At 35.8% G+C, this 18,729-nt stretch overlaps 1 protein-coding gene across 2 annotated transcripts in view; it reads right to left on the bottom strand.

Moving 5' to 3' along the window:
- Positions 1–645: 645 nt before the first annotated feature.
- insyn2ab (inhibitory synaptic factor 2Ab) overlaps positions 646–18,729 on the bottom strand; it is a 95,350-nt gene continuing 77,266 nt past the window's right edge. For both annotated transcript variants that reach the window (XM_089120436.1, XM_089120435.1), the window contains exons 3-5: positions 16,654–16,725; positions 1,994–2,469; positions 646–1,884 (exon numbers count right to left, since the gene is read on the bottom strand). In XM_089120436.1, coding sequence (XP_088976562.1) covers positions 2,286–2,469; positions 16,654–16,725 — 256 coding nt within the window. In that variant the 3' untranslated portion in view covers positions 646–1,884; positions 1,994–2,285. The remainder of the gene's footprint in view (positions 1,885–1,993; positions 2,470–16,653; positions 16,726–18,729) is intronic.

Genomic DNA, 18,729 nt, shown 5'->3' with positions numbered 1-18,729 from the left:
CATATATTTTTGAAAGAACGAAGTGTAGCTTTAAAAAACAAAACAAAACAAAGATGTGAACAGATAAATCATTTCTAATAATTACGGCAATATTCCATAAAAGACCAAGAATTGTTCGTTTTGATTTTATGGTGACTTTGAGAATTAAGTAGGTTTCTGTTCTTCCATGTGCTCATTAGCTGAAGTGGCTACTGTTATCGAGACTAAAATAAGGCTGTTTGATCAGAAAATAAGAGGATGCAAAGTCTTGAGAGATTCATTTGGAGTCATTTAACTTCAATGAGTCAGCTCAGCAGAATTACATTCGGTATGTTTACATTAGTTATGTTCGTAGAGGAATATTTCTTCCCTTGAGTCAAAGTGAGTGACAGTATATTGGCAGCAGGTGTTCTACTGGAGGCCGTCCAATCACAGAGCACGTCTGTGGAGTGTGCGCCAAAGCTGAAGCCAATCAATTTTAGAGAGAAGTGTTGCAACCATCTCGTCCTCCAGCTGAGTCCTGTTCAAAGCACTATTCAATCATCTTCCAGAATTGAGTATCACCACCAGAATCCACTTTGCAAGAATCCCAAAGCAACCCACATTTCTTTGGTCTTTCTCTAAAAGAACGTTCACGGGAACAGCACAGTCGAGTCATAATACGTTGCATCAGTTTCTTTATTGTAAATGCACTGTGGGTAGAAATTGTATAAAATGTAATATTGCACAATATAAATCAATTGCACTTTCTCAGGGTATAATGATGCATCTGTGTTATGCTACAAGAATATGTTATGCCGGTACTGTGCTCCAATTAAACAAGATATTGTGAAGTGACCAACTTATTATTACTTTTAAATATATATATATAGTTATCAAAATGCCCTCCAAGTGTGAAGGTTCTAGGGCTACCAGCTAAATACAGCCTGTTGAAGACATTTTGACTTGTGAATATCTAATACAAACACTTTTTATAGCTAAATAAATGCTAAGCTTAAGCACAGATTGTATATACATAGCCCTAGTTGTTACCTGCATTATTATACTTCCCAAATTGTGTGTTGTGATCATTTCATTACAGTGCTTTGGGTGGGCAAACAAGCACAAGATTTTAGTGATTGGCTTACATCATATTCAAATTTAATTGAGGAAATGACACGTCAGCTTGAACAGAGTGGTGTGTATTATAGAGCCTGCATCTATTGTTTTGTGTTTTGAAGTTGTGCACTTTCCACCATATAACATACTTTTCCATCATGGAACATATTATGTTACCAATTTTCAGCCAATTTCTTTTATGAGTCCGACAAATATATATTTAGTGAAAACTAAATATAGCGCCATATTCCCAAGAACATATTCAGGCCTGAAACCCTGCAAATAGACATTTTTCTGTAAATCCTTTTCTCATCTCAGCCATGTTTATAGCCCATTATTTGATACAGAAATCAATATAATTTAAAGACAATTCACAGTTTGTATTTTCAAAAAATAAATTAAAACTTTTTTTTTTTTACATTTTCATTCATACATTTAAGCCTAACCATTTCTGACATACTAATTTTACATCCTCAACGTTTTTCAGGAAAAAGATCTCTACAAAGCCATCGATTATTAGTGCATGCCGTCAACTGATTCTGCTTTTACTCACTACAATTTTTTATTCATTTAGTCATAGAATGATAACCAATTTTCATTTAAAATTGAAGAGGTGAGAGACTTTGAGAAAGAAGGAAAGCAAGAATGAAAAAGACAGAGGTATATCTCAGCTATCAAATCTACTTTATAACTCTCAAAAGTTTGTGCTTTGTTGATTAGATGTCTTTGATTGATGTACGGATCCAAAGTAGCTTTGTGGCAAACTATCATTTAGCTTTGAAGTTTCTTGTCGCCTCCGCAGGTTCACTAAATACAAAAGGATAAATGTAGAAAGGAGAGAGAAAGATCAGAGTTAAACATGGGATACAACACACACACACACACATCTACGGCACAAACATCCCTGCTCTCTTACCTTGCTAACTTGTCTAAACCAAAGAATCATTGTGTAATCCCTTTGGAAAACGTGAGATCAGGTGAATTCAGCAGTTCCCAAACTCAGAGGGTTTATTTGAGGGTCATGATTAGAAAACAACTGTGTTATTCCTTATTAAAATCCAGTCACTCGATGGATCCCATGAGGCATGTTCCAAAACGGTGGCTCGCAGTGAGCATTTCTCCATGTTTATCCGTTTAGTGAAGCAGAATTCCACTAGAATTTGCTCGTTGTGGTGGCCTGATGGTTTGAGGTTCCCTGAATCCATATGTTAGAGGAACCAGAGTTTCCATCGCGCGTGCTTCTTGGTCTCAGTCTTGGACTTGCGTTTGGGTGTGGAGGTGAACACCTCGTGTGTGTAAGGCAGAGACGGGTAGCACGGCTCTTCTAAAGGACACAGTCTCTTCATTAAGGGCTGCAGTTTGTCCTCTTGAAGTTTAAAATCTAGTTCCACACTAAAAGAAAAAGGGGAACATTTTAGGTGAGGACAACGTAGAGATCATATAAATTCTGAAGTTTGAATGGGGGTCATAATAGTCAACAATAAATCAAAGTTGACTCCATTTACTTATGTTAAATGAATCTCCTTAGTCATATGGTGCCCATTTCATGATCTCAAAAACGCTATGGCTAGAGCATCAACATTTTTCAAAAACAAAGTTTGTCTTCATAATTTTTCATCAAAATGTAATTACATATGGGGGGAGTACTCTGGGTTTTCAGAGCTCGGCGTTTTATTAATAATAATTGTATTAGATGATTAGTTAATTGCATTTGATAGATTATACTTTCATACTTTTATGTTGCATTTACACTGTTTTGACCAGCAGGCGTCAGCAGCAAAAGGGTTTCAAACACTTCGAAACAGTGAACCATTTTGTGAAGCACTTAGTTGAATTCATTTGAAGCTTTGAAAAGCTTTGTTTCTCCTATCACTATTTCGAGCTTAGTTAACTTTAGTTAACAATAGATTTAAAAAAAAATAACAAAACACTCTGGAACACTGGACAGAACAGAAGCGCGCATGGAGAAAGCAAATCAAACTATACAACAACAAAAAAAGACAAAAAACAACTGAGAATGAGGGCCATGTAGACAGGTTAACTGAGGAAAACAAGGCAATAATCAATCAACTAAAGGGGACTAATCAATCAACTAAAGAATCACTATGACACAAGGATTAAAATGAAAAAAAAAAATTATTCTGACAGATTTTTTTTTCCATCACAGACTCGCTGCAATTAACGGAAATCTGTCGTAGTGACGGAGAATTTAAATCCCAGATGACAACAAATGCAAACCTACTTAGAAACCAAGAAAACAGAAAGGAAAAACACATCACAACCAAACTAAAATATTAAACCATCCATGAAACACTAAACTAAAACAAGAATGCACATTACAATAATATTACTTAAAAACATTTATTACAGTCACCTGTAATAATAATTTGTAATAATATTTCACAATATGACTGTTATTGCTGTGTTTCCAACCCAAAAGGTTTTGGAACAGTATTTTAATATCATTAGATCATTTGGTTTCACTTTATTTGGATGGTCCCTTTAACACATTCAGTTGACTATAAGTAAAGTTGAACCTGCATCTTCACTCTCAGAGTGTTAGTAGAGTATTAGCAGACTGGTACACTCTCAGAAAAAAAAAAAAGGGTACAAAAGCCGTCACTGGGGCTGTACCTTATCAAAAGGTACACGTTTGTACCCAAAGGCTGCATATTGGTACCTTAGTGGTACATATTAGCACCTAAAACGTACATATTGCCACCTAAAATGGACATATTAGCTCATGAAATGGACATATTAACACCTAAAATGTACATATTAGCACCTAAAATGTACATATTAGCACCTAAAATGTACATGTTAGCTCCTGAAATGGACATGTTAGCACCTAAAATGTACATGTTAGCACCTAAAATGTACATATTAGCACCTAAAATGGACAAAAGTTTATCTTTTGAAAAGGTACAGCCCAGTGACAGCTTTTGTACCTTTTTTCTGAGAGGTTTAGGGATAAAATAAATTAGAATAAGTCAGATTGTCTGTTGGAGGAGCATCACAATAAAGACTTAGCAGATATTAAGCAAAGCAGACAGCCTACTAATACTCTAATGAGAGCTAGTTGACATGTAGTTGCAAAGTCAACAGAATGTTCAAAAGGGACCATTAAAAATAAAGTGTTACCGATAATTTTAGCCAATCACCAAATAGCTATTTAGCCATTGTTTAACAACGTTTTTAATTATCAATTCCCCATTGATAAAATCTTTTTTTTTCCAGAAATTAGCAAAGTACATTGAGGTTCAAATGCCGTTTCATGTCCGAGTTCTGTTTGCCTTAGCAAATGTTATTTCCGGATAGCACCTCATTCCTGACCTCTAACATCATGACTAAGCTGTTTAGCTCAGTCTCAGTATATGTGTCTATGTATAGGTTTGAATGTCCTCGCACAGCCGTCTGACCTCGTCTTCTCTCTAAAGTCATAATCCCATAACAATCAGATGATTCCTGATGATTGCAGTGGCTAAACTCCCAGATTAACCGTCAGAGGCAGCTTTAATCTGATCTAAAAGAAATCATTCGCAAAGCACTGTCTGACTCACAGTGTAAAGAACAGAGACAGACAAACCAATCACTCACAACTGCCCCATTTCTCACTTCTTTTACTTTCCTGCATACAAATGGGCGTATTGGAAATCAATGCTGTTTTACTCATCAATCACATCCATTTATTTAGATTTGTGCAAAAAGAGATCACTCTGACCAAATTGCAGCATGGGAGTCAATTATTTATTATCTATGTCCTAACACTGAGGGTTTATTTGGTTTGGGGTAAGGAATGCCTTCTTATAAGACAATCAAGCCCTTTGGTTTCCATCTAAAGTTTTGTATTGGATAATTCAATTGAATTTTAACGTTTTTAAAAATAAAATAGTGCTTTATAACATATCCACATAAACAAACCCTAAAAATTAAGGACTTTTTCCCAAAACATGTGTACTGTGACAACAGAGCGTGCAAAAAAAAAAAAAAAAAAAAAAAAAAAAAAAACCAGACTAAACCCCACAGAGACAAAGCAATCTGCATATCATTTTCAAGTCTGCCCTGGATTTTCACAAATGATCAGAAAAACTTCTCTGGCATGATATATTTAGAAGCCGCAGTGTTTGGTTTGTCTATTTACAGAAGTTGTGAAAGCGCAGCGATTCTTGGCAGACCCTCTGAGGGTGAAAGAGGAACAATAGTGTGTTCCTGCTCCAGGTTGAGCTACACTCAGCAATTAATCACAGGACAAACCTGAGCAGTTACCTTGTGTACACTACCGACAGGGGGGGAATGAAACATATGGGTGCCTGGTGAACAATGCACAGTAAACAACAGAAGAATCTGCAAAACTGGCTCAAAATAAAGAGGATGTCTTATGACGGTAAAAGAGAAGCAAAACTCGAGAGCGATGTAAATTTGAGAACCTGTACAGTATATTTGTAAGTGCACGATAAAATGTATACACTCCCCTACAATATTTATTGTACAAGTTCCTGTGAAAACCTTTGAAATCCAAATCTCAGGTTGAATGTTGAGTTCACAGTTGCAGATGGTAAAATGTCATTCACAGAAATACAGGGAGACACAAACGTGTATAACTTGAAGTTTGTGTCTGTCCTTGTATTTCTGTGAATGACATTTTACACATTTGTGACGACTAGTCTGCAACTTCAAATTCAGAATACAGGTTTGTGACTATTGTCTGTGAGTATGAATTCAACATTCAACTTCAGATTTGTATTTTACAGGTTTTAACAACGGAGCTGTGAGTGTAAAATTTTGCATACAAGTACATAAAGTTTTCAAATTCACATCTACATGCTCAGGAGTTTTGCTACTCTTTTACCATCATAATATTGCATAATACATAATACAATATTATGATGTATTATATATAATACAATATTATTATATATAATACATCATAATAAGGTTGTCATGTATTCTAACAAATCATCTTTTGTTTTCTCTTGACCCAGACAAGGTTTTGCACCAAAAAAATGCTGATTATCAGTTTAATTGATACTCGATACTCATTCAAAGCACATTTTGTAATATGATATTGTTGACCAAATTGAAAATCTAACTAGAAACAAATTATGATACTCATATTATATTATATTATATTATATTCTGTTTCTACAAATGTTATGTAAAAAAATCAAATAATAATAATAATATTAATACTGTGCATATTTTTTTCAAAAAGCAATTTATACATTTTGAAAGATGTTTTGACAAAAAAAATAATAATAATTTGAAGTCTTTTAAAGGAATAATTCACCCAAAAACGTATAAAAATTTACCCTTGTCATTCCAAAACTTTATGGTGAATAATATAATAATAATAATTGAATGTTCATCAAAAAAAGCAGCAATTTATGAACTTTAATATTGACCAACAAAAAAAAAAAACAAAAAAAAAAAAAAAAAAACAGTTCAGCCAGAAAATGGTTTTGCTCTTTTTTGGAAAAGAGCATATTGAACATGTGCAAAATATTTCCTAATGTTCTCTGTAAAGACAGTTATATGGGTTTGGAACAACATGAGGTTGAGTAAATAGCCTTTTGGCTTCTAGTTAATTCACAGGAATTTTAGTAAATTCACAGGAATTTAATTTAAAATAGATTTCTAATAAACTGTGATTATGAATAGGTGAATGTTAAAATAACTCCCAGTTGTTAACATCAAATATAAGTGAACCTGGTTCTTGCTCAATTATTTGCTTCACTGCTTCTCTGTAATGCAGAAACATATACACACAAACATACAGTCAAACTCAGGGGGGCAGCTAAATATTTAATCACAGTAACACTAATGTTATCCTTTATATAGGTATACAAACATTCAGTTGTGTGCTTGAGTCAATGACAGGATACAGGCGTCAGATGCCACAAATATTACCACAGGGAAACATTTTAATAAAGTTCAATCTCGAAACACAACAATGTTAAAAAACGTTTCAGTACAAGTCAAGGTCACAATTGATTTTAGAAGGAGTTCTAAGGTTTTTATCTGAGTGAGTGGAGGCTGGATCAGTTGGATCATTTCTGAGGGTTTTACAGAAGCTAGTGGATTATTATCAAGCTTTGTCTGTAATTTTTGCTTGAGTGGCTCCGTTGTCCTTCCCTGGTGTGCACATTGCCGGATCTCTCTGCCACTTCTTATTCTAAAACTACACCGCCTTACCCTCTTGTGTCCATATCTGAATTCAGGTGGTGCTGCGTGGACAGGTCAGGCCAAGGTTGCGCTGAAGGACAGGCTCGTCATGTGACTAATGGCCAAATTGAACTTGCAGCCTTGTAAAGGCAGCCGCAGAGAGAATTTATCCAGTCCACTATGCCAGCAACAGGCATCACAATCAGCACTTCCTCACTGGCCACTCTCCCAGCTCAGGGCAGGAAATGAGATTTTTGGCAATCAGACAATCAGACTTCCTCTTGTCTTCTGTTTCCTCTCCTCTGTTTGGAAGTGAAGAACTGATCTGCTCATTAGTGCTGAGTGGAGCACGCAGTGTTCAGCACCAGTGGCACCGGCATCCAACTGCAAAAATCTTCACTCTCTTGGTCAATCCTACTATACAGTATGATTATTTTTTATCATATTTATAGCACTCCAAATTTTCTTTAAAATAAAGAAAAATAACTAATAATAATAATACAAAAGGTATGTCAAATTCTGACATTATTGTACTTTTTTCAGACCTTTCACTATAAAAGTCTCCAAATCTTTTAAAAAATATTATATTAAATATAATAAAGCAACAGGAGCATTTCTTTTACCAGACATATGGACCCCGCCATATAGCTTAATAGTTTAGAATTATTAAACACTTTTTTTTTGTCATATCACTCATCAAGTAGGTTAACATAAATATAACTCCCAAAAACTTAAAGTTCATTAAGAAATCTATGATCAACATATGTATATATATATATATATATATATATATTTCACTATGGAAATAGTAATATTGTGTTGTTGTTTTTTTCTGTATACTTCATACTGCTTAAGCCCCCTGTTGTTAAACACAATATTTGTTGGCCCCACTTCCATGTAGACTATAATATTTCCAGCATTTCTGCTGTAGTTATGGCTTTTTTGTTAACCAAAACTGGAAGAATTTATATTAAATTAACCACAATTAATTTTGTGATTCCATAAACATCCTGCGGCCCCCTTAGAAGTTTTCTGAGGCCCCCTAGTGGGTCCTCAGAATAACTATATTGAAACCCTATATTGAGTTTCTTTTTAGTAATATCATTTTAACTGACGTGCCACGTGTGGTGATGCCACCCAAAACGAGACGCAGGAATTTAGTCCAAAAATGCTTCAGTGCAACATTAAGAGGTTAATCCACAAAATCGAGTTACGCAGGAGAATCTCACACGAACACAAACCCATAGAACAATAAATACTGACAATCACCAACAGGAACTGAACAAATGAGGGAGTACTTACACAGAAGTGACAGCTGAACTCACTAAGTAACCAAGGAGACAAACTAGGAAACAATCGAGGAACTGAAGCATAAGAAACAAACACATACTATAGGAACGAAAATACAACAAAATAAAACATGAACCTCCAAGAAGTGACATCATCATGTTGGGACATCAGAACAAACATTAGTTACTAACTTACTATTAGCTTGAATTCTGTGATGTTTCTGTCATTTGTTGATTTGTGTGTGTGGGTTAGGGTTAGGGTTAGGGTTTTTTTTTAATTCCATGCTGTTTGATTAAAATATATTGATAAAAATGTCAAAAGATGATTTTTAAATGGTCCCAATTATGCTTTTTTTTCTAATATTACCATTCACGTAGTGTGTAAAGCTGTTTCTGAATGTAAAATGTCTGCAAAGTTGTATAGATCAAAGTGCATAACAAATAAAGTGTTTGTCTACTAAAGGAACAAATCGATTCTGAACTGCCAAAACGAGTCGCCATCAAATCCATGCAGTCTCTCTCTTTACGTCGATTTTGAAACAATTTGCATAATGCAAGCCATTTGGTCAACATTGGTCATTGTCTACTTTGACCTTTACCACTCAAACACTTTAGTTGGTTTGTATTGTTGACATAACGAGAAGACACTGCAAAAGCAAATTTTCTTTGTATACACTTCCAAAAGATGAGGCTGGTAAAATTATTTTGTACAATGTTACCACAGCAGTATTACTCCAAACTTTAGTTTTGTTCCATCATTTTACTGGTCTAGGTTGAATAAGGTCTTCTAATATTTTGGTAAACTCATTGTTACTGTCCTTAAACAATGTGTATAATTGCTGAGGATTGAGGAAGCTTCACAGAGCTGAAAAAGGTAAAGATCACAACAGACTGGGCCAATCGACCAATCAGTAGGCTTGTGGAATGGAAGAGTTTATAGAGACCAATCTTCGTCCAAACCATTTTAGACACTTTGAGAAATCAGGTGATTTTCAATGTGTTTTTTAACCTTGGATGCACGTAAATCCAAAAAAAATGTATGTTAGCCAGTTCGAAAATTCAATTGTCACTCTTGCTGATAACAAACTTAGTGTGAACGCGGTAATATTTATCACTCTAAAACAGCCATATTTTGCTGCTGTGTGAATCTAGCCATTGTGATTAGCTGCATTTCTCTGAGCTGCCAGGGTGTTAGGCTGAGAAATGGAGAGAAAGAACAGGGACACTTTCCTACATTGAGAAATCATCTGGAGCCTGTACAAAGCACAAGATTTACCCAGTTTATTCCTGGTTCATAAATACTTAATGGAAACCAACTCGCTGCTTATAATAAGAACTATTGCAGTCTTTGAAAGTGAGAGGAGAAAATCTGCATCACACCATCTCAATAATTGATGCACGAAAGACACTTACAGTAATCCGCTTGGAATAAAACAACGAAATATAAAACACCATGTACAGATCCAAATGGAATTAACTGTAACTGTATTTGGCACCAATAATAGGGCTTCTTCATAAGCTCATAAAGGTATTGCCAAACGTCTGTAGAAACCAACTGGGCCGCTGTGAGATGTGACACAAAATAAATGAAGTTGGAAGGGAAAAGGTGCTAAATGTGTTCTGTATGAATACCACAGGGAGTTATCTTGGACACCGCACAGAAAAACTGATGGTTGCCACTATTTCAAAACTCTAATGGTTGTTTTTTTTCTTCCTACTTCTGATGAATGAGTCATGCCTGTCTCCTGTCAACCAACGCACCCCGAGGACAGAGGCTGCGGCAGGACGACCACAGGTCGGGCTGTTTATTCTGTCGCTATCTGTCTCCCAGTATGTGTCCAACTAAAGAGACATCGCAGCAAAATCACACCATGCTGGCTTCACTACTATGACATATGAGAATGTACAAATATACAAAAGTGCATGTACCTGAATGTATAGACTTTTGAGGCACATGTGCATGCTGATACCATTTTGTCTTTACATACAGTACACAGAAGTTTGCAGAAGTGTCAATTGTGTTGCAGCTATATATTCGATTTATTGAAAATTCTTTATTTATATCTACAGAACTCGATTATTGGTTAATTATTTGTCTTCAACAGAGGAGAGAAAGCCATTCAGGTTTAGAATGACATCAGGGAGAATAAATGATGATAGAATGTTTCCTGTGATATTTCTATTAATTTTTTAGCAGTGACACCATTAACATACAGTACAGTGCAAGGCCTCATCCTGCAGGCTTGCTTTTTTAACCAATTGTGCACATGCTTTAGAGAGCATATTCAGCGAGTCATGTGGTTCAGGGAAGAAATAAGTCCCTGGATTATAAAGGCGGTGCTGTTTTTGCCATATGTTCTGGTGCATTTGGGCTTTTGATAAGACTCTTTGTAGCCGTGTTCTTTGAGATATGAGCGCCAAACAAAAGCACTAAGAATTTGAGCTTAGTTGAGCTGATGCAAACGCAGAATGAGAATCGAGCATCAAGACACAAGTAAAGTGCACTAAAGGTTCAGTTACAACTAAAAATACCCACAGTATACGATGCTTATCAACTCACAACACATATAGCAAAAAGTCAGGGTCATTCTTTTAAATTTGCTAAATGCCAGTGCTGACCGGTAATACAGTATATTCTTCATTTTTTCTAACTAGAATATCTTTTTAATATGCTATGTGCATCCTTTTTTTTAAACTTTCTTACTGAGGTTGTGTGGTTTGGACTTTTAGCTGAAGTCCATATTAGCTGAAAGGCACTTAACTGTTCATGAATATGTTATTGCTCTTGTCAATAAATTTAGCAGTGTATAAACTCAAAGATTAGCCCAGTTAACTAGTGCACAGAAAATTAATTTTAAAAAGTATATATATATATATATATATATATATATTCATTCATATTTATATATGAAGAGTTCAGATGCAAAAGCCTCTAAATGCCATTTGAAATTTTCTTCTTTAATGATGATTTTTATCAAACTTGTATATTTAAGTTCAGTAAATTACTGAACTTAAATATACAAGTTTGATAAAAATCATAATTAAAGAAGAAAATTTCAAATGGCATTTAGAGGCTTTTGCATCTGAACTCTTCATATGTCCATTGAAGTTTCTTAGTATTTTCTTCGCATAATAGAATGGAATAGAATAATTCCCACAGTCCTGATATAGAACTCCAAGACACCTGATAAGCTTTCATCAATGCAAAGGTTTGGAGGAGAAATACACATGAAATAGTTTGGATTAAGTGAATGATGTGTTGTTGTTTAATGATATAAAACAACAATGTGGCACAGTATGCTGCAGCCAGCTAGTTGGTTGTTTGCTGGGAGCATGTTGCTCTCTTACAGTGCCTTCTCTGTTGCTTTGTGAAAGTTGTGATGGAGGAACAGTGTGAGCTATCGTACATCATGCTGGCATCCATTTTAAACCCTGTACAAGTCTGTATGTTTCATGTGGAGTAAACTCAATGAGCAATAAACTTTGACCCTGTAAGCCTTATTCTCTTGTCCAGACGGAGTTGTGAGCAGTTGGATAGTGTACATGAATGTCAAAGTACCAGTACATAAGTACGAAATTTATACTAAAATAAGAAAACATGAAATGATATTGATAATGTTGCATGCCAGATGTTTAAATGTCTTTATTTGATTACATTTTAGAACTAATCTTAAAACTACATCCAATTTCTGATTGTTTAATTGAATACTATATTCTATAGCCTGGACAATCCAATTACTGACTGTCTGTTTAGATGCAGGCAGCCCTTTCTTGGGTGAACCAAAGACACCAACAACTGGTCTGACTTCCTCCACTGAGAAGACTACTCCAAGTAAACCCTTAGGGATCTGACTGGGCAGAGCAGGTGAAGTCTCCCCTCTTCGGCCATCCCATGAGGTGGAGGATGGAAGGCCTGAAGAACCACTGACCGTGCCGTACTAGACGGCACATAACCCCGTCTAGGATGTAAGATGGCCTTTACACCGGGCAAGCTGGTGTTATAGCCAGGGCCTGGAGTCCCCCCCACCCTCCTCAGAGAAGTGATGGCAAGGAGAAAGGCCACCTTGAAGGTCAGGTTCTTTGCCTCAGCCGACTCCAGTGGCTCAAAGGGGGCCTCAGCCAACCCTTCAAGAACCACCGCCAGGTCCCAAGTTGGGACTCTGGAGTGAGCCGCAGGCCTGAAACGTACAACCAAATGGTGTCCAGAGCCCCAACACCTACAGGCGAATGGAAAGCCGCAATGGCAGCCACATACACCTTAAGTGTGGATGGGGTAAGACCGGCGGAGAAACGATCTTGGAGGAACTCCAGCACTGAAGCCACTGGGCAGTTAACTGGGTCCACCAAAGAAGTCACAAACACAAATAAGTCCTGTAACTAAGTTCCCAAATAAACAGAAACCGACACAACTGAAGACGTTTGTCCTCTTTCTTTTGTGAAACCTAACAGTAATTTATTTCTGTGTGACTAATGTGACAAATAAAGAAGGCATAAATACTAATTACAATAGTTCATGTTTTTCACAGTCAGTAATTCATACTGGAACATTTGTTTGTTCGCTGTGTCAAGTTGCAGTTTGTTTGACATTACAAACCAGTTCACCAGAAGGAAAACTCAACGAAGTGCTATTAGAAGACATCCTGTCATAGCTTTTTGGTACATAGTAAAATACTAATATACTTGTTACTGTCCACTCCTTGAAATACTTGAAAGCTGCATTTAATAATTACAGTAAATAAGGCCTATTAAATAAATATGTTATAAATTAACTTTGGCCGTGGAATCGTAATTGGCACATAGACTTGTTAAATTTCACTGGTATATGCATCATACTTAAAGTGGTTCATAACAATACTATAGTGTAGAATAAAGTGCTCTGTCTGACCACAAATACACACACACACAGGCTCTGATTCACTTACCCCAACCAAAGCGGGGACCACCTTTCCCCTCTTCACCACCTCATCACTTTGGTAACTATGACAACCACATCATCCTCACCAATACATCTCTCTCTCTCTCTCTCTCTCTCTCTCTCTCTCTCTCTGTTTCTGCTCAGTATTCCTCTCATACTAATGCCACAGAGTGTCCTCATCTGTTAGGACCTTCCAATGGTGAGGTTATAGGGAATATCTGGAAAAGGCATTGAACAGCAAATTAAACCTACTATGTTGCTCATCCAAACTCACTGTCCCTTCCACTGTGAACTGTTTCTACTGGAGAACCGAAACCAATTATAGTTTTTGCAGAATCAGATCCTTCAATTTCATGGTTTGCTTAACAAACAGAAGCATCCCTAAACAGAACGGATGAATGTTCACGATAAACATACAAACAATCAAATAAACAGTTCTTTAATACAGATGTTAACAATATTATCATATCTTACTGGTGCAAAATCACAAATTTGGATTGTCACTAAGAGCCCTATTTAAACGATCTAAGCGAATGGCCTAAAGTGCACGCGCAAGTGCACTTAGTTAAAGTGCTAGTTTACCGACGGGAAAAATGGTTGTCGCGCATGGTCTAAAAGGGTTGTCTCTATTCTCTTAATGAGTAATTGGTGTGTTTTGGGTGTGACAATAAATAAACCAGCCAGAGTCTCATCTCCCATTCCCTTTAAAAGCCAGTTGCACTCGCCCCATGGCAAATTGCTATTTACATGGCGGAATTTGCAAGCGGAAAGACTGAGTGTCCTATCATACACCCGGTGCAATGCAGTGCCAAGCGTGACACAATCTTTTGCTAGTTTCAGTCTGATGCAGTTCTTATTTTCAAATAGCAAATGTATACCTATTGTACCTATTATACAATTATACCTAAATAATCTGCCAATTACTGTGTGTGCAATGCATGACAGTGTGCACTCTTTGGTGAATGTGTTTTAGCTTTTCTCTATTGTAGCATAACTCCAGCCCTCTGGGCTAGTGTTCAAAAAAGAGCTGACATGCTGATACATTATATTCATATCTGTGTGTATTTGACTTCCCTCACTGTGTAAACTGAATTGCATATTCTGATTTATTTTCTGACCCAGGTAATGAATTCCAGGTCGTCTGGTTTGCGGTGAAGTGCGGCATTTGTCTGATGATAGATGGCATGCTTTTATGTACATGTCACTGCATTTGATTTGAATGTATAAATTAATGAATACAAACATTTTTACACACAAAAAGTTTTTGCAAAACAAACATTAATGAATACATAGCCATGTGTGTGTGCGTGTGTTTGCGTGTGTGTCATTTAGGTTTGCTGCATTCTGGAATTCAAAGACAGACTACTTTGACACGACATGAGCGCGGGTAATTTTTTTTATTTTACAAAATGTTAAAATGTTCTCATAGGTCCACTTTTAATGTTAGCAAGATTTTTAAATCAAAAAACTAATTTAGATGTAATAGGCTATTTTCTATCCTTTTATTTTACCCTATTTGAAACACATTATTTTGATAGACTTGCCCCATTCAAGACTCTCAAGACTGTATCCGTCTACTGCTTATTACTGGGTAACAGATTTGCATAATAAATAATTACCAATGTTCCACAAGTAAACATGAGGAATTGTTTTAAAACTTCCAATGTTGAAAAATGTCAACCAGTGAAATTCATCTATACATAACTGAGCCAGAATCTGATGCCAAATCAGAAGACAATACATGAGGAATTAAAATGTATATTTCTTCTTTATGTATTTGTGAGGTAATATTCTCTTTTATGACCTTATATTAGTGTTGAAAAGAAGATGTGTTTATCTTACATAGTTACAATAAAGCGTCTTGATTGTGGCAAATAAAGTTTAAGTAGCAACTTGGAGTTGACAGGATAAATTTCTGTATTTGTAAACAAAATTAATTACTATTGTTTGCTCCACTGTTGTTATATTCATCATTCATCATTTTAAGTAAAGTAAATGTAAAGTGACTTTTCTGTCAAGTGAGCATACATATCAAATGAATCGTATCAGACAAAGCAATAGTGACCCATGGTAAAAACATGGTTACTCGCAATCGTGTTGCGACATTACTGTCGGATTCAAGATACTCGTCACTGTATCATCTTTTATTTTCAGTCTCCCTGTCTTGTTTTTAGAAAAAAATAATCCGCAGTAAAATAAAGCAAACACAAAATGAGTCTACTGATGCAATCTGGAACTTTGTTAAAAATACAATTCAGCCATGCTTTCTTAATGTTAGGATCACATGAAGGAAATGTAAAGACTGTTTTTCCACAACTCTCTCGTTCTTGACAAGTGCGGATTGGACAGCTAGAGAGGCAATGATAGTCATTTTGAAATAAGTCATTTTAACAGCTTGATATCAATAAAAGCTGTATTTGGACTAACAAGGAAGCTTTGAGTTCTGAAATGTACAGGATTTATGTTTTTACACTACAAGGACATCTTATAAACCAATACATCAAGGAAAATATGATTTCTCTATTCATGACCCCTTTAAATCACCCAACCCATATGTGTTCATGTTTGTGTAGCGAGAGAGAGAAAGAAAAATGTGGAATGTGGAATGAGGAAACATGCTATTTGTGTAGGAAATGAGAGCACTTAAGATGCTTTTAAAGTGCATCGTTTAAAGTCAACAGGCCCTTTAACTGCAAAACCATTTAGAGATTATTGCTTTTATAACAAGATAATTAACAGCAACCCCATTTATTTAGGAGAAATAGCTATGTTTCTGATAATTATAGAATTATAGCGATACTTAACTTGCATTTTTGTGCAACAAACAAACAAAAAAAAAGTTATGCGATTGGATTTTTCAATTGGTCTGGTAAAAATTAAATAAAACTCTTTATGCCATGACATTTTTCATTTTACCCTTGAACATTTTCATTGGTAGAAGAGCTCAGGCTAACAGCATGGATTTTATACTCAGTTCTTCAAAGCTCTACTGCAACAGAGATAAATTTGACAATATGTTTGGATACTGCAGCTGCACTTGTACAAATGTTTGTTTGGGATATCTGCACCTTAGTATGTAAATGAATCTTTGAATCAAGGATTCAGTTGCCTCTCAGTGTGAATATTATGCATGGAGCATCAAAATGTGCAAAAATAAAAAAAATTGGGCCAAGCTCAAAGATTCAGATATAATATCAGATTGAGACTCACCTGTAGATGATGCAGGCACTGTTACGACACGTGTCGCAGTTGGATGTGTCCTGCCCAGTTCGATATGACAGTCTGTGGGAAAAAAACAGTGTGCGATAAATGTACTGAAGCATAAAGAAAAAATACAACTATTAACTTAAAGGGATTAATACATTCCAGAAATGTATTAAGCATCAAATCAGCATATCTAATGATTTCTGAAGGATGAAAAATGTCTGCTGAAAATTCAGCTTTGGACCACAGAAATAATTTTACAATTTAAAATATATTAAAATAAAACAGTACTGTATTTTTAACAACTTAAATTCAGCTATAGTGATTGCTTTGTTGTTTTAATTGATTTATTGATTAATGAAACACCATCTAAATGAATTCAATAAAATGTTTTGATTAATTCACAGCCCCAATTTGTTCTTGTGCATTGATGTATTTTATTAAAGCAGGGCCTCTTGCAGATTATCGCTTTATTCTACCAGGTGCCAAGACACCGGGATTGAATTCCCTGTACCTATCCGCTGTTTACTCATAGCCCTTGGGCTTTAGCAGCATTAATGTATGTACAAGGGGATGATGGATCATGCACTAGCCTGGCATACTTGAAGTGGTTTTGATATATTATTTGTGTGCTGATGTGACACTGTGACACATGCCTTGCATTTCTACGGAGACAATAACGGGGCTGTACCCAGCAGCCATGCGGTTATGCATTTTCATTAAAGCTTAATGAAAGCCTAATTGGATCACTTTATCCCTCTGAGCGCTCAAGTGTCAGGATGGTCATTGATATTCTGCATTCAGTTCGATCTGTTGGTGCTGAGGACTTCACAGCGACAGTGGTTACACACATTATGTCCAATCGTAGAAGATCAATATTTGCTGCAGCCATGCAGCAGGAACGAACAATACCTGAACTGGGCTTTTACTTTATTTGCTTATAGACTAAAGATATACTTTTACGCATAATGATATTTTACTCTATTTAGGCTCACACTCATGATGTCATGGTACTGTAGGTCAGGATAGAGCAGTACTTAACTGGAAGAAAATCAATATGATCAATATAATCAATCAAAATGATCTGGAATAAATGGAAGTGAGATGAGATTAAAAGTTTCATCGCGATAGAAGCAGAGGAGAAGAATTATCCTATAGGTCAGGGAGGGCAAGGAATAATTGGTGGTTACAGTAATGTGGTGGTTACAGTTAAGGTGGTTACAGTAATGTGACTATGAGGTCTATGTGTCCAGGTTGGTGTGTGTTTAGGAACATAAAATTCTGTCTCAGTATTTATTTATTTTTTTGTCCATGAAAGTTAATGAGGTCCAATGTAGGCGTGAACCATAAGTATCATCTAAGATAATTTTGTAATTGTTGTTTTAAAGGAGTAGTTCACTTTAAAAATTTATGTTTTCATCAAAAACCTTCATTTCTTTTCCACTGAAGAAAGAAAGACATGGACATCTTGGATGACATGGGGGTGAGTAAATTATCAGCAAAAGTAGTTTTTTTTTTAAAAGTGAACTACTCCTTTAACCCTGTGCAAGCAGACATTATCGAGTATGTCACTCACTTTGCAAAAACGAACAAACCTGAAGTGCACACTTTCATTGTGAGCAACACACGGCGGTGTTTCAGTACAGAATGAATCTGCATTAACAAATTGTTTGAGTGAATTATTCAATAACCTATTCATAAAGACAGTCACTTGTTTCTGATAATGATTAGGTGACTCATAAGACATTTAAGAGAGATTTACATTTACATTTAAAGGGATACTTCAGGATTTAGCATTAAGCTTTGTATAAGTAGAAAACAAGTAGTATTTTCAAATCACCGTGCTTTCTACCCTCATATCCCCCAGAGAAGAAAGATTTATGTATTTTTTTGTCTGAAAAGAATCCTCCGATGAGCGGAGCATACATTTATATTATACTAAACAGTATCTTATATTTCAGTTCTTTTGAAATAAATATTGATCAGACAGTGTGTGCATGTCACTGAATCACACAAGTGCTGTGTTCGCTGCGTGCTGGCTCTCAGTTATTGCAGACATCAGCTCTGTTGAAAGACGCGCTC

This window comes from Pimephales promelas, chromosome 15 (assembly GCF_988280905.1).
Source record: "Pimephales promelas chromosome 15, fPimPro1.hap1.1, whole genome shotgun sequence".
NCBI classification, from domain to species: domain Eukaryota; kingdom Metazoa; phylum Chordata; class Actinopteri; order Cypriniformes; family Leuciscidae; genus Pimephales; species Pimephales promelas.
Note: the sequence above shows the minus strand (reverse complement) of the source record. Positions and strands in the feature narration are given on the sequence as shown.